Source organism: Leptonotus elevatus, chromosome 9 (genome assembly GCF_054856555.1).
Source record: "Leptonotus elevatus isolate MCC_2025b chromosome 9, RoL_Lele_1.0, whole genome shotgun sequence".
NCBI lineage: Eukaryota > Metazoa > Chordata > Actinopteri > Syngnathiformes > Syngnathidae > Leptonotus > Leptonotus elevatus.
In genome coordinates, this window is record NC_141247.1 from 7,349,003 (window position 1) to 7,363,977 (window position 14,975).

Here is a 14,975-nt window from a genome sequence, read left to right on the forward strand (position 1 = left end):
CAATTATACTTTACCTAATACTTTTTCAAAGGAACTAATATGTCTTTGGCAGGAATGTTATTAGCCCTGAGATTCTGATGAAGCAAAGAACAGAGTAACAGTGCAGCCGCCAATAACAGGACATGTCTAGAGGGACAGACCCTGTATGTGTGTTAGTCCATATTAGTGTTTGATGTCAATCTCACCCACATTGGTATATACAACATTAATAGTGTTCCAGATGCAAGCACTAGTGCTGCAGGATGGATACAATTATCACAATGGGTAAGGTCGCTATAATTACTTTGATTTGACTGAGGTCTTTTTGAGCAGGTGGCTTAATAAGCTTTCTGCCACCTCTTTTTACTCTGCAGCCTAATGAGTGTCAGTCAGTCAGGAGACGATAATGCTCTTGGCCTTCAGGCCCTCCATTAGTCTCTCGTCCTCACCGTCCACCATCAAAGCCGCAGGCTACGTCTGTGACTGACAAGATTGCCCGTCTACCAACGTACTTATCCCAGAATACTGTGAGATTTCTACTGGCACACATAAAATGTCATCAACTGTTTTATTTTTTACTGAGCCCCCTGCTGCCATGGTATGATAAAACAAAATGCTAATATGTTCCCTTAGATTACAAATCTGTTTCCTCAATTTACAATTGTGTACGCTCAGTTTAATAATCTGTTCCCTGAATTTACTAAATTTCGTGCAGTTTTGCACGTCAATAACTGAGAACACACACAAAGAAGAAAAGGTAGTGTAATGTCATGTTGAATGGATACTGTTTAATAGCTACATGTGCTAAACTGTCAATAAAGTGAATTCAAAAAAAATAAACACAACATTGATTCTTGAGTATACCACACCAAGCCCAGTGGCAGCCGGAACACTGTGAAACCGTGACAATTCTTAGCGGTGATTGCTCGAGCAACAAAGCTAGCTGCTAATGCTAATGTGCAGCGCACACCACCTGTGTAGCGCTCTGGATCTCGCCAGAGATTGGCATACCTGTAGAGTATTCTGTTTAGCTTCCACAAGCGCTTCAGCTGACAGAATAACTGACCAAATGTACTGTGAGGGCTACTTATGTTCTACTAAAAGGTTGATGACTTAGTTTTACAAATCTCTGGGGCATTGTAGTATACAACTGTTTATCTGACAAGTACTGCTGATCCCCACTGTGACTTGACCGCAACAGGTGTTCTGGGCTATGCAAAGACAATTTTAGAAATTCATATTTGAAAGTACATTTTTTCTTTACGATGCTAGGCATACACAGTTGTTACAAGGATCTCACAGAGCTATGTGGAGAAGAGCAGTATGGGACTGAATGCAATGCAAAGTAAGTAAGTAAGTAAGTAAGCTCAGTAAAGTCAGAATGGCTAACTGAATTTCACTGAACTATCACAAATACTGGTAATTTACATTATACCCCTGCATACTCCTGGTTCGGCACTCACTAATATGTATACTCACTTTTTTCCCCCGCAGTGGTTATTTTGCCAACTCGCCACCTAGTATTTTGCTGTAACTCAATCAAGATCTAAAAATATAGATTATGTGCAGGTGAATGTGTGCCAGCTTGTGAGTAAGTGGGTGCTACGTCACGGGTTCAAATACTGCTCTGAACATATTATTTTATTTTTGTATTTGTATTTTTTACAATTTCTTGCAGCCAGTCTGGAGTTGTAAACGGGCCGTTTTGTTTCACATATGAATTGAATAACTGAACAGTTATTCTGAGGTTTATGGTTAGGGTTAGAGTACTATTGCTGATAGGCTACTTTTGGTGGCAAAACAAAATGAAAACTTTGTGAAACGAAACGGAAGAGGGTGAGGCAAGGCGTTAACCATGCACAGTGTTTGACTCATTGCAAATAACCGTTTCCCAGCAGCCTACACAATACAATAACTGATTCACGGCCAACCTACTGTAATCACGGTAAAATATCAGTTTACGGCAAGGCAAGAATATTTCACTCAGAGCCATTCACGGCAAAATACCAGTAACGCTAGCAGCAGAGTTGCTGGTCACGGCAAAATAAAACATATTTTCCCCAAAAAGTATTTCAATTATCCTTGTTTTTATTATTTTTCCCCCGACTCCATTTCTGACTGTTCATTGTGGAAAACACATACTGAATGTTTATCACCATTTGTTGATATTTTTTTTTTTGCAGCGCATTTCATTTTTGCTATTCACAGGTCAGCATGGTCCCTATCCCCACAAACAGCAGAGACCCACTGAACTGCCCCAACACAGAAATTTGCACCCATTAATTGACAGCTACAGTTATGCTGGGGAAAAAATCATGAAAATAATAATAGCATCCACACTTCACTGAATCCTGCCTGCCTGCTATGAAATCCAGTATAGCTGCATCTGTCCTCTCTATCAAGCAATTGCTCTTCGGTATTTCACTCTATCAAACAAGACAGAGAGGGAAGGGGGTGAATTGGAGACCTCAAAAATATTGAAGCATTGCATAATTTATTTGTTAATTTTTCTCATCTTTAAAAGCAGTGAGGGGTACCATAATATTCTACACTAAAATGAATGGATAAGCATAATATATATATATTTTTTATGATGTGATCTTGAAACAAACGTGAGGGGTAGTAATTATTTTCCTTTTTTCTTCAAGACTCGAGACAGTAACTTTAGTTCAATGCAACTGACACAAAGTGGTCCAGGTTCACTTTGTGGCAATGATGATCAGCCATATGATGTTAAAAAGGATATTTCAAAAGCAACCTAAAATATAGTGTATGCATAGATACAGTTTGTGTATTGCAAATCTGTTCCATGTGTACTGTAAACACAGTTTGAATTGATTAATTATTATTTATTACTACATTAGGCAGAGTGATTTGAATGCAGGATGAGTAGCAAATCGACAAGTTGCTGCTCTAAAGCTTTTTCAGTTTTAGCCTGGGGTTCACTAAATGATTATTGTGTATGTATGGACTTGCGTGTGTGTGTGTGTGTGTGTGCGCTCACATCCTGAGAATGTATCCCAGCGTGAGAAAATCAATGAGACTAGTGTAACATGGACTAGTCCATCAGCATTTACTCTCTCTCTCTCTCGCTCTCTTTCTCTCACTCTTTCTCGCTCTCTCTGTCACACACATTCTTACACACTGGTCCCACTTCCCTTAACTTTCTCTCAGTGCAGAATATTGATGTGCTTTTTAAGAGCCCTCTGTCACATTCTAGCAGTCTACACTCCATTTCCAACCAAAAGCGAGAGTGAAAAGAATTTGGCATTGACTCCCATTTCAGCTATAAATGCTACCATGGCAATGGCTCAAGTGCCATTCCTCAAGCCTCCCAATCTTCACTTCATAATGAGGCAATATGCTCCCATTGAATGTCACTTTACATAAATTGATATAATAAATGTATCTGATACTTCCTAGTGAGTCAAATGGTATTCTAAAACTCCAATTTATTCAATAATGTACAGTAGAAATTTTATTTTCAGAACATGTTGGGTAATGCTTTCTATGGCACTATTTCTCAGTCGGCATGTCAAACAAAGAACAATTTAATTGTGCACTCACAAACACTCAGAAGTGTTTGATTATCATTGGGTGAGTGGCAATTACTTTAGTGCTAATTAAAAAAAAACGAAACAAATTTACTTGTAAAGGACTATGAAGGGCGCCTGATAATTTGGGGAAACTGCAGGAGAGATCATGCACAGGACCATAAAAACTGTGTGTATGCACACGAAAGACACAGCATGTCAATTACAACATCCTGCTGCAGAAATAATGAAGCAATGAAAAAGCCTTCTGTTGCTCATACTGTTTTCAATGTTTGCAATAAGTCAACACTTTTAAGTGTATGTGTGCCATGGAAAGAACATTGGTCATGTATTGTAACAGTAGGGTTCGAGAAGAAACTAATACATTCTACTTTTAAGGTGATACACATATTTTATGTATTTATTTATGTAACAAGGTAACTATATAATATTGAAACATTGAAAGGCAACATTTGTGTGTTTTCAAACCCTGTGAATCAGCATCACCAATAAAACTAAAACAGTGTACTAAATCATTGTGCTATTGTGTTTGATCTATCTCTCAATGTGAATAATTTATCACAAAATAAGAAGACCCTGACAACTGTTCTCCATTAGCATTAATAACTGCTATTAGCACAGACATTCAAAATGAATACATTTCAAACATGGGAGCAAATCTACATTTACCTTTGGCCAAATTTGCAGACAAATACGAATTTATTTCAAATTGAGTAATTATTCAGGTTTATCACTTCTGTGAAAATGCACCTTCAAAATCCTTCAAACAAATTGCTACCCATCAATCATTCATGCACCACCTCCCTTCTCTTGCTCATCTCTCTCTACTGTCATGTATTTATCCTTTCGCTATCCTGCAGCCTCCACTCACCAGGCCTTGCAGTGTAATCTGGGGGATTGTGCGGTTTGTAGGTGTGAGAGTTGATGGGTACAGCAGGATGAGCGTGATAATCTGGCGCACTGGATTACAGCCCGATCTCTAATCTCTCAAGCCATCCTCCATGTAGGGAATACCTCAGAGGGTAGTGAATTAATCTCAACCCACATCTTAACTTTGCCCATTTCTATGGCCCCGTTTTTATCCAGCACCTAAATCAATAGATGTTGAAACAATAGATTGTGATGCAACAGTCAGAAGTAAATTCAATGACCTCCGTGCGCTCTATTATCTAGGATTTAACTCCCGATTTGAACGTTAATCCTCTGAATGTGAGGATTCATCAAGAACGGTTGCTTTAGGGATGTCGCAGGTTGCCTAAAATGCAGTGGGTTGCAGTTTAGCTTAAACCTTCTCCCTCTAAGTGCTGAACACGACCACTGACAACTACGCAATATCCATCAGCCAACCATGAAGGTTGCCGTGTCCTGCCTGACATCATGACCTGCAACACTTACAATTAATGTACCGTATCATGGGGTTAAAATGGTGTTAGTAATTCCTCCGGCTAGTTGAGAAGTGAATGGCGAGTGTCAATTCAAGTCACGTAGCGGCTAAAAGGGAACATGATTAACCAATTATCTTGCCTTTCTTTTAAATGACTAATAAGTTCAAAACTAATTTGTGGAGTGAGGTCTATTATCTGAACATGCGTCACACATAGCATATTGTGTATGCAAGCCACGGTTCAAATAAAAAACGGTCTTGTCAGGAGGGTTTGGTGGAGGACCCAAATGCAAGGAGCAAAAGCAACCAGGCAAGGATGCAGTCAAAAGGGGGATTTAATTTAAAAAAAAGGCTAACAAGGTACTTGGCGAAAATAACAAAATCAACAATATCCAAAAACACAAGTCAACGCAACAAACCAAACAAAATGATGTCGCCGCAACATGGCATGGATGTGACAGCGACACTGACTCAACAAGGACTGAAAGAAAGCAGGGAACTAAATACACATAGTAACGAGACAACGAGAGACACCTGGACAAGACACACGTGGCTTTGAGAGCTGATTGGGTAACACCAGGGACCGGAATAACAAGCACAGGAGGACATGATAAAACTTGATGAGACATTGATAAAGGGAGACACACAAGGAAAACATGACCCAGAACACAGACCATGACAGGTCTGGTTGATAGTCACATCTTTGGACAGCCGTTTTCAACATGTACTGACTGTTCAAATGTGCTTTGGTTGATGTCAGGAGGAACATTACGTATGTTAAGACACATTATTGTACTGATAAAGAAGCCAATGCATGTACTGCGTATACAGAAAATCTGAAAAAATATTTACAATACCCAGAGTGCTGCTCGCTGGTCCCTGCCCGCTTTAAAGCAGCTCCAATTGTTCCTTTTCCAAAACAGTCCAATGTCACATGTCTTAATGACTACAGACCAGTGGCTCTCACCTCCATCCCGCCAAATACCTGGAGAGACTGGTCATCAAACACAAAGCTGCCCTACCGCCATCACTGGACACCATTGCCACGGTGCTGCACATACTCTTAGAGCACCTGGAGCATAAAAACATGCTAACTATGCACGGCTCCTCTTTGTGGACTACAGCTTGGCCTTTAACACCATCCGGCCATTCAAACTCCGGTCCAAGCTCCACCAAATGAGGCTCAACACCACCCTGTGCAATTGGATTGCGGACTTTTTAACCAACCGCACGCAGAGCGTCAGAGTGGGCAAAAACACCTCCTCCACCCTTGTCATCAATACCGTGGCGTGGTGTGTTCTGAGCCCTCTGCTCTACACACTCATACACTACACTCATGACTGCTCTGCCTCCTCCCCGTACAACCTCATCATCAAGTTTGCCGATGACACCACCGTGCTCTGACTCATCTCCAACGACGACGAGACAAACTACAGGAGAGAGGTGCAACATCTGGATTAATGGTGCCACAACAACAACTTGGCTCTCAACACCAAAAAGACCCAAGGTGATTGTGGTGGATTTCCGTAAGAAAAAACAAATCAACCATCAACCTCTCTCTATAGGCAACGATGGGGTGGAGAGGGTGAGAAGCTTCAAATTCCTGGGGGTAACAGTGACTGAGGACCTGTCCTGGGGTGATCACATTTCTACAGCGGTGGGCAAGGCACAACAACACCTCTACTATTTGAGGAAGCTGAGGAAAGCTCACATTCCTAGATCTCTGATGGTGAACTTTTACAACTGTGCCATCAGAAGCATTCTAACATATGGATTCTTAGTGTGGCTCTCTAGCTGCACTAAGGCTGACATGCAGGCTCTCCAGTGGGTGGTGAAAGCTGCTGGGAGAATGATTAGAACAACTCTCGTTGAGATCAGCACCATCTACTCCACTCACTGTTTGAGTAGAGTGCGCAACGTCCTACGTGACCAGCACCATCCAGCTCACCACCTTTTCCACCTGCTGCCCTCAGGGATAAGGTACAGGTTCATACGGGCCAGAACATCAAGACTGGCCAACAGTCTGTATACACAGGCTGTGAGGTTACTGAACTCTGCTCCTCTTCCCTCTCTGCTTCCCCTTTATGGACAATAACAACATCCAACAACAATAACTTTGCATTGTTGCAGAATGTCACTACTCCCTTTTTCCATTTATCCTTCTTACTCAACGTTTGATGACCATAATAATTAATTAAATGATCCGGTTTTGCACTGAGGCACGATGTAATCTCAGGTATCTGAATATTTCTTGTTTACATTAGGACTGTAAATTGCTGAGTATGTAATATACAGTATCTTTCATTACTTGTTTTTTTTTTTATGCTCACCTCTATCACTGGCATGTGTGTTGTCAGGGTTGAGTGTGTCAAGCAGGTGGATGGAGCTAGTAGGTCTAGTTTTGCGGTCTTCCTGTTGATGATCTGCCGAGCTCACACCATTCTCATACAGCTGGCTCTCGCCATGCCGCAGATGCCAGGTCAGACCTAACAGGTGGACTGCTGCACACAAACACACATAAGCACGCAATGAGTGCCAAAGGGAGAGAAAAGATTAGAATTCAGCGTGTTTATATGGGCTTGCCTGGCTCTCCTTTAATGTCTATATCATTCAATTTATTTGCTTATTAGAGTCCATCATGACAGCACACAATTAGCAGATGCACAAAGAACACAGGCAAACATATACACACATGCATGGACAAACACACGCTCACATAAACTTTCTCATAGATTGTGTCAGAGGTGGGCAATTACGAGAGATCTTCAGAACTTGAGCCCAAGGCTGATATTAAAGTGCTCACACAGTCTTTTGTGCATAACTAATGATGCTTTGAAAGCCGCTGCCAATTCACAATCCATATGGGCCTTTTAAACAACAAAGACTATGGGAGGATACTGGATTCCAGCCTCCTGCTCATCAAACTGTTTACTGGGAAAACAATCCGACACACTGTTAAATAGAAACAAGCAACACCTGCCCATTAAGGAAATTAATTGTCTTGCAAGACTGTCAATAAAACGTTCCATAAAATATTCACCGCGCTCAAACAAATCTTAATGTCCCATGTATCCAAAGTTGCAGTCCTAGGTTGCTTTCCTATTTTTTATTTTTTTTAATATATCTTTAAAGGAAGCATTGCTTCACTGAACTAAAGTAGAAATAAATGAAATAAATCACAGCCAAGTTTTCTTCTGCGACACCTTCAGAACATCAAACAAAAGCAGAGTCGAACCACAAAGCAACTAAGCAATGGTGGCAGTCAGAGGCTGTCTGCAAGCATTGTAGATCAAATAACTTCTAAAGACTTCAAACATCTTCACTGTCTATCTTCCTTCAGTTGATTGGTGGCGCCTACAGAAAACACTTGACACAAACTTGCTAACCCTTACACAAAATGGCTGCTCAGAAACAGATAACCAACACAATTGTAAAAGCTCATGTCAAAACATTAATGTATCTGCTGTTTCACACATGGTTCTACTCCCACACCAACCTGCTTGCAAACCACTTGCACTTTCGATCCCAAACCAATTGATGAGGGATACCTAATTGACATTAATTTATTTATTTTTGATACAATGCTGTACACTCTCAATTGAAACAGGAAACTATGAAAATTAGGATCATCATGATTGGCCAAGCACAGTGTATTGAAGAACACAAGCAGTTTGCCTCTGAAGTATGAACTTTAAGTGAATTGCAGTAACAAGCAATTATGACAACGTGACACATAACTACAGAGAATCTTTACGTAATGCAAGGGTAACATGAGTGCTGTAGTACAGACCAATGACATCTGTGCAAACAATGCAGTCATCAAGCAAAGATAAAATGACCAGTAGTGTGATAATTACCATACAACACGTTTGACAGATAATCGTCGCAAAAAGTGACCAGTAGCGTAGTAATTTTCATACAACATTTTAATGTACAATGATGCAGAAAGTCATTGAGTACTTCAAAGTGTCTTTTGAGCTTGAAAATTGATTAATAATCAATGAATATACAAATATGTTAAGAGCAGGGATGCACGATAATATCGGTGGCCAATAATTATCGGCAATTATGGACCAATTTGACGTCATACAGACAAACCAGATAATAAAGAAATCCATCAATAATAATAGACATGCCACATTGGTCCATCTGTTGTGGTTCAAGTTGTGGACAAGTCCTTGACCCCTCCCCTCTCTTATGGTAGTGTCACATATTTGTGACATCATAATGCGCGCGACCTCGAGTTCACAGAAGATGCATCATGGTGAAATGGCAGTCGCCAGTGTGGGCTTTCTTTATTGCGTCTCCCCAAAATGTTACCTTCGCAGTTTTTTGTTGCATTTTTAATTAGTTACTGGTTGTCTTTGAAGCAAAGATATCAATAAAATGCAGCTTCATGGTGCTTTAAACAATGTTTCAATGTATTCGTAAATGTTAGATTTATAGTAGGGCTTCGAAAGTATATTTGTATTCAAGTCAATTTTGCAAACAATTATCTGCTTAGTTATCGGTTATCGACATTGGCACTTTCAAAATTATAGGTTTATCGGTAGTGGTTGAAAATAGCATTATTGTGCATCCCTAGTTAAGAGTTGAAGCAACAATAATCAATGCAGTAATACTGTCTGGTTATGGTGTTATGGAATTTTGATGGCAACAGCAATAAGCAATTGGACTGTCTACTGGTTTTACTGTGGATAGTTCCATATCGGCTACTTGAAGGAGCTGGAAGGTCTGAGGGGATTTTGCCTGCCCTTAGTAAATGGTACTTCATTTATATAGCCCTTTTCCCCCTTGCAAGGCCTTCAAAGCGCTTTACATTTGACTACTCATTTGCCTACTGATGACGCAGCATCAGTAGCAACTGGGTGCTTAGTATCTTGCTCAAAGATACTTCAACATGTTTACAATGGCATAGGATCAAACCAATAACCTCTTGGTTGGGAGACGGACAATCTACCACTGAGCCACGCCGCCCTTGTCTTGGTTCTTGCAGTGTGCAAGACCTTTTTCGGCAGCCCAAACTGTCCCTTGCAGTGGGATTTTTGCCTCTTTTTGTTGCAGCACCAACTAGACTGTGTTGGAAGAACATAAATAAGACTGTTTTAGCTCCTGTGGCAGGCCATGCTTCCTGAGTGCTGCAGTAATTACATTATCTGCATGGCCTTTTACAAGATGGAGTTGATATTGGTCTTGCACTTTTAGAAAAAGTCCCGACAGTTGACACAGGTCAGTTGGACAGTGTAAGGTTAAGCTGTGACGGAGGATGTTTTCCACAATCATCTCAAAAGTCTTGAGTATGTTTAGCTCCAAGTAGTGTTGGCCACAACAGAGCACCAGCTGCTCCGTTATCTGTCGATATGCAGACTCGTCACTGTCATTGATGAGGCCAATGACGGTGGTGTCATCTGAAAACGTCAAGAGTTTGACAGCTGGGTCCGTTGAGGTGTAGTCATTTGTGTAGAGGGAGAAGAGCAGCAGAGAGAGGATGCATCCTAGGAGGGCCCCAGTGCTGATGGTGCGTGTTGATGATGTTGTCCCCCTAGGCCTCGCCTACTGTGTGCTGCCCATCAGGAAGATGTACATCAGATGACAGGAGGCATGCTGAGCTAGAGGAGCTTGGAGGAGATGATGGTTGGAACGCAGCGCTGAAGTCCACATTCAGGATCCTTGATTAAGTCACTGTGCCATTGAGGTGTTTCAGGATGAAGTGAAATCCCATGCTGATTGAGTTATCCACCAACCTGCTTGCTCGGTAGGCAAATTGCAGGAGTCCATCAGTGGTCCATTGATGGTCTTTAGCTGGTTCAGGACAAGGTGTTCAAGGGACTTCATAGCCACAGATGTCAGAGTGACAGTCCCGATATTGCAGGTTTTTTGGGGACTGGGATGAGAGTGCAGCGTTGGAAACAGGATGGGACCTCACACAGTTCCAAGGATCTTTAGAGGATCTGTGGGAAGACTGGAGCTGGTCAGCACAGATTTTCAGACAGGACGGAGACATCACATCCAGTCCTGAAGCCGTCTTGATCTTCTGTTTCTTCAAGAGCAGTCTCATATTGTGTCCATGAATAGTCAAGGTAGAGGAGGGACTGAGGTCGGTGGTGGTGGGTGTGGGCAGCTTGGAGCTGTGAAAGTCTCCTTTTCAAATCTGCAGTAGTGCATTTGATCAACATTTTACCAGCTCGAGCCAACGTTGGTTTAGCCCTCATCTCATGCATAATATGAGTTCTTCAAAGCAAAACAGTGATGATTACAAGGGCCACGAGGGAAACGCCATGTGACATTTAGTCCACATTAATTGAACTGTCATCCTGTGACGAGGGTAGACATGGACATGCACAGACTCTGCACATCTATATGGCTATAAGCCATTCATATGAGATGTATTTTTTCTTTCAACTCTAACTCTTGGTCTTGGGGGATTTTGTCATTAACAAACGTGTGAAAAGTCAGTACGGCTACTGGCATAAAAGTGATGCAAATAGCCTGGTTTTTACCGGGTTTTGTGCAGTTGGAATTTTCTCTCATTTATTAGATCCCATTAATTATCAGCATCTGCCACTAAAAGACATAGATGTGCTTGACTTTAAACATATTGACCAAAGATTTGACTGTTTTTCAATCATTGTATATGTTATGTGTATATGTAAAATTTCTGTAGCGTTTAAAGTCAAGTGTTAAAGTACACGATCTTCTGACGGCCATGCCAAGCTTTATGTGAGCTGACTGTTTTCAAACTTGGTCTAATATTTGGTTACCATGGCTATATGCAACAATTCATTCCTCACTCTAAGAAAATGTTTTCAGACTGCAAGTCCACAATGCTCCATAGAAAAAAGCCCAGACAAATATGAATGTTACATACAATTAGAATGCTGTTCAGATATGAAGCATAGTTTGCAACAAATGCCTATGTATTATTTTGCAGTGGAATGGAACAACCTTTCATAGTTTCATGAATGAGTGTTCCGAGAGGGATGACACGGCCTTCACCAGTCAGCATTTTCACCATTAAGCTCCTGTATTTAGTTTGTTTCTCTATTTTTGCTAATCTGAAATGTTTTTATTTTTCCTCTTTGTAAGTCCTTGTGTCCAGTGATGACTCTGTGGCAACAATCCTTAACAATTCTCCTGCCCTCGTCTCTTCAACACAAGATCCCTAAAAAGGCCCTCTTGGAATACTTGCCCTTCATGCTCATCAGTCTCTCTCTCTTTTTTGTCTTGCACATTCTTTGTTTTATACTCGTTGACCTTAAGCTTACGACACTTACCATTTAGTCACAGTGCTGTGATGAGGAGGCATGATGAGGAGATGATGGTTGTGTGGAGTATGTGTACAGACTGTGCACTCTACAATTCTAAGTACGGGTGAGAGATTCCCTCACAGCAAAATTAATGAAAATACTCTTCCCTCTCTGTAAAGATGCACATAATATTTTTTTCTTGTCTGATCTTCAATTTTAACAACATCAACAACAAAAAAGTCACACAAACAAATGACAAATGTATGTATCACAGAAAAGCTATACGTTTCATGTCATCATGATTCATGCAAATATGATTAGTTCAAATACCTTTTGTATTATTTAATAATATAGCTCACGAGGCTATGAGCAATAGCAAATCTCAGTCTCAGTCAATCTCTGATTTTCGATAAACAGTAAAATAATTTCACAGCCTTATAACATTTGCAACATTTGAAGACAAGGCCATGGCTTTATAATAGAATAATATAACAAGTACCGTAGCTTCCTGGCATAATTAAACAATGTTTTGACGAAACAAACTCAAAGCCTTCATTGCCCAAAAAAACAAGCGTAATCCTTAAAGGCAACGTGCTTGACACCTACATGCAAAAATAAATCCATCAGAATATGCTGTGGTGTTATATTACACAAGAAAATGTTCTGAATCTCACCACTGCATATATATATATATATATATATATATGGTGATTCGATCCGTATCACTATTCATAGGTCACAATTCGATTCAATATGATTAATCCTGATACGAATCTGTAAGTGCAGTTTAAACAGCACTGAAATAAAACATTAGGGCTTAATGTTCCATTAATATAACATTCTTCCATGCTTAATGTGTGAATCCTAACCCTAAGTAAGACGTTTTGTTGAATATTCCCATAATTTTTTTTTAATAAAAATTGATTTGGCCGCATATCGAATCGATTCGAGAATTGCGCGCTATAATATTGCGATATATTGCCGAATTGATTTTTTCTAACACCCCTAATATATATATATATATATATATATATATATATATACATACATAAAAAATTGATTACACAATATATCGCAATATTACAGCGCACAATTCTCGTATTGATTCAATATGCAGCCGAATACATTTTTAAAGATCAATTTTTAATGGAAATATTCAACGAAATGTCTTAATTACAGTTAGGGTTCACACTTTAAGCATGGAAGAATGTTATTTTAATGGAACATTAAGCCTTGAAATTTAATTTGTTTGTTTGGTAAATACGGTGGACCACAGTTTATAAGCCTGAAGTTAATTTTCATACAAATCTTACAGTGTACATGTACAAGTTTATTGATTAGTATTTTTTAAATTTGAGTAAAAAAAAAAATCACAATAATTGACTTATAGATTTGTATCGGGATTAATCGATATTGAATCGAATCGTGACCTATAAATCGTATATATATATATATATATATATATATTTCCACAAATGACCATCAAAAAACTGGCACACGTCGCGACTGGCTTGCTTGTGATCTGATGACATTTCTTCAATATATAATATACTTATCGCTTACTATTTATTTTAACATTTTTAACTATTTGTGCAAGGTTTGTTTGTTGATTGCCTCGTAATTTATTTGTTGTATTGTGTGTTTTGCATACAACATCTTCAAATTTGTGTCTCCACTTCCCCAGTGGGCCAGCTGTATACAAAATTTTGACAGGCAGTGGTTTAAGTGGAACTATTACGTTAAAACTAGTTATTAAAATGTGAGTGTTGGGAATGGAACACCCATGTGCTAAACTGTATATAGGACTATGTTACAACATACATGCCGGAAAAGTTAAGAATAAAAAAATCCTCAGTTATGACACTTTATGTGTGTGGATTTTAGAAAAAGCCACAGATCCACACACACTCTCTCTTTCAACAACATGAAGTCAGTTATGTGAACAGCGTGTGCTCTGCATGAACCTTTCCCTGTGCTCTTTTTCTCCCTGGCTGTCTATCCATCTTTTCTTCTGTTTCCATCTTCTCAGCATTCGTACCAAAAGATGTCTAACGGTTGGAGAAATACTCAGAGAAAGTCCAGTCATTATTTCCTGAAGAGGCAGCAGCACAGTGGAGCCATCGAGCTGAGAGCTGAAGCGCAGCAAGCTAGCAGGCCAAGGTCCTCCTGCGCATGAATCATTGATCAGCATGACAGTGAGATGACTGCTGCAGGTAATAGGACGGTAGTGCACTGAGGGGGTTCTGTGCTGTCACTTACCCCCTGAGATTGACTTGAAGGATATGGGTGAAGTGAGACTACAACTCATAGAAAAAGGGCTGCCTCTAATATGTCTATATGAAGGACAGTAAGGAACCAATGGCTTCTATTTTCGCAGAAATGCCCACGTGCGCTTGGCGTAAAAATGTGTGCATCTCAATTTCCGTGGTAGCGCAACACAATTTTGCGCTATTCCTGGCCATCTTGCTCCTTTCTGGACGCATCCGCAAGGGGAGATCTTGAAGTTTATCTGCCGATGGCATGCACGGACACCAGCGAGTTTGTTTCTTTTTTCGCAATGTCAAGCCTGGTGTACTCAGGTTGACTGTGCTCCGAGTCATTTTCCTCCTGCAAATGAGGAAGGCTGCTACGATTGGCCAGAAAAACACTTCACTAAAGGTTTGCGTAGCTTTTGCGTGGCGCTAACCGGTATAAATGGAGCAATCAGGGAGCGTGTAATACACAAAGCACGCGGAGATAGGGAAATTCAGTACTAACTGCACTGCCAACCAGATTGTGCCTTGGTGTTTTTTGCGCGTACGTAAATGAGGT

The 14,975-nt window shown here is 40.2% G+C and overlaps 1 protein-coding gene across 3 annotated transcripts in view; it reads right to left on the reverse strand.

The window, feature by feature from the left end:
- Window positions 1–14,975, reverse strand: part of tenm1 (teneurin transmembrane protein 1) — a 242,043-nt gene that overhangs the window by 118,163 nt on the left and 108,905 nt on the right. The window contains exon 6 of one of the 3 annotated variants that reach the window (XM_086085242.1): window positions 7,248–7,415. The exons of 1 other annotated variant lie outside the window; for it this stretch is intronic. In XM_086085242.1, coding sequence (XP_085941368.1) covers window positions 7,248–7,415 — 168 coding nt within the window. Of the gene's footprint in view, window positions 1–7,247; window positions 7,419–14,975 lie in introns of all 3 variants that reach the window. One more of the 3 variants, XM_086085241.1, reaches the window with a different exon arrangement.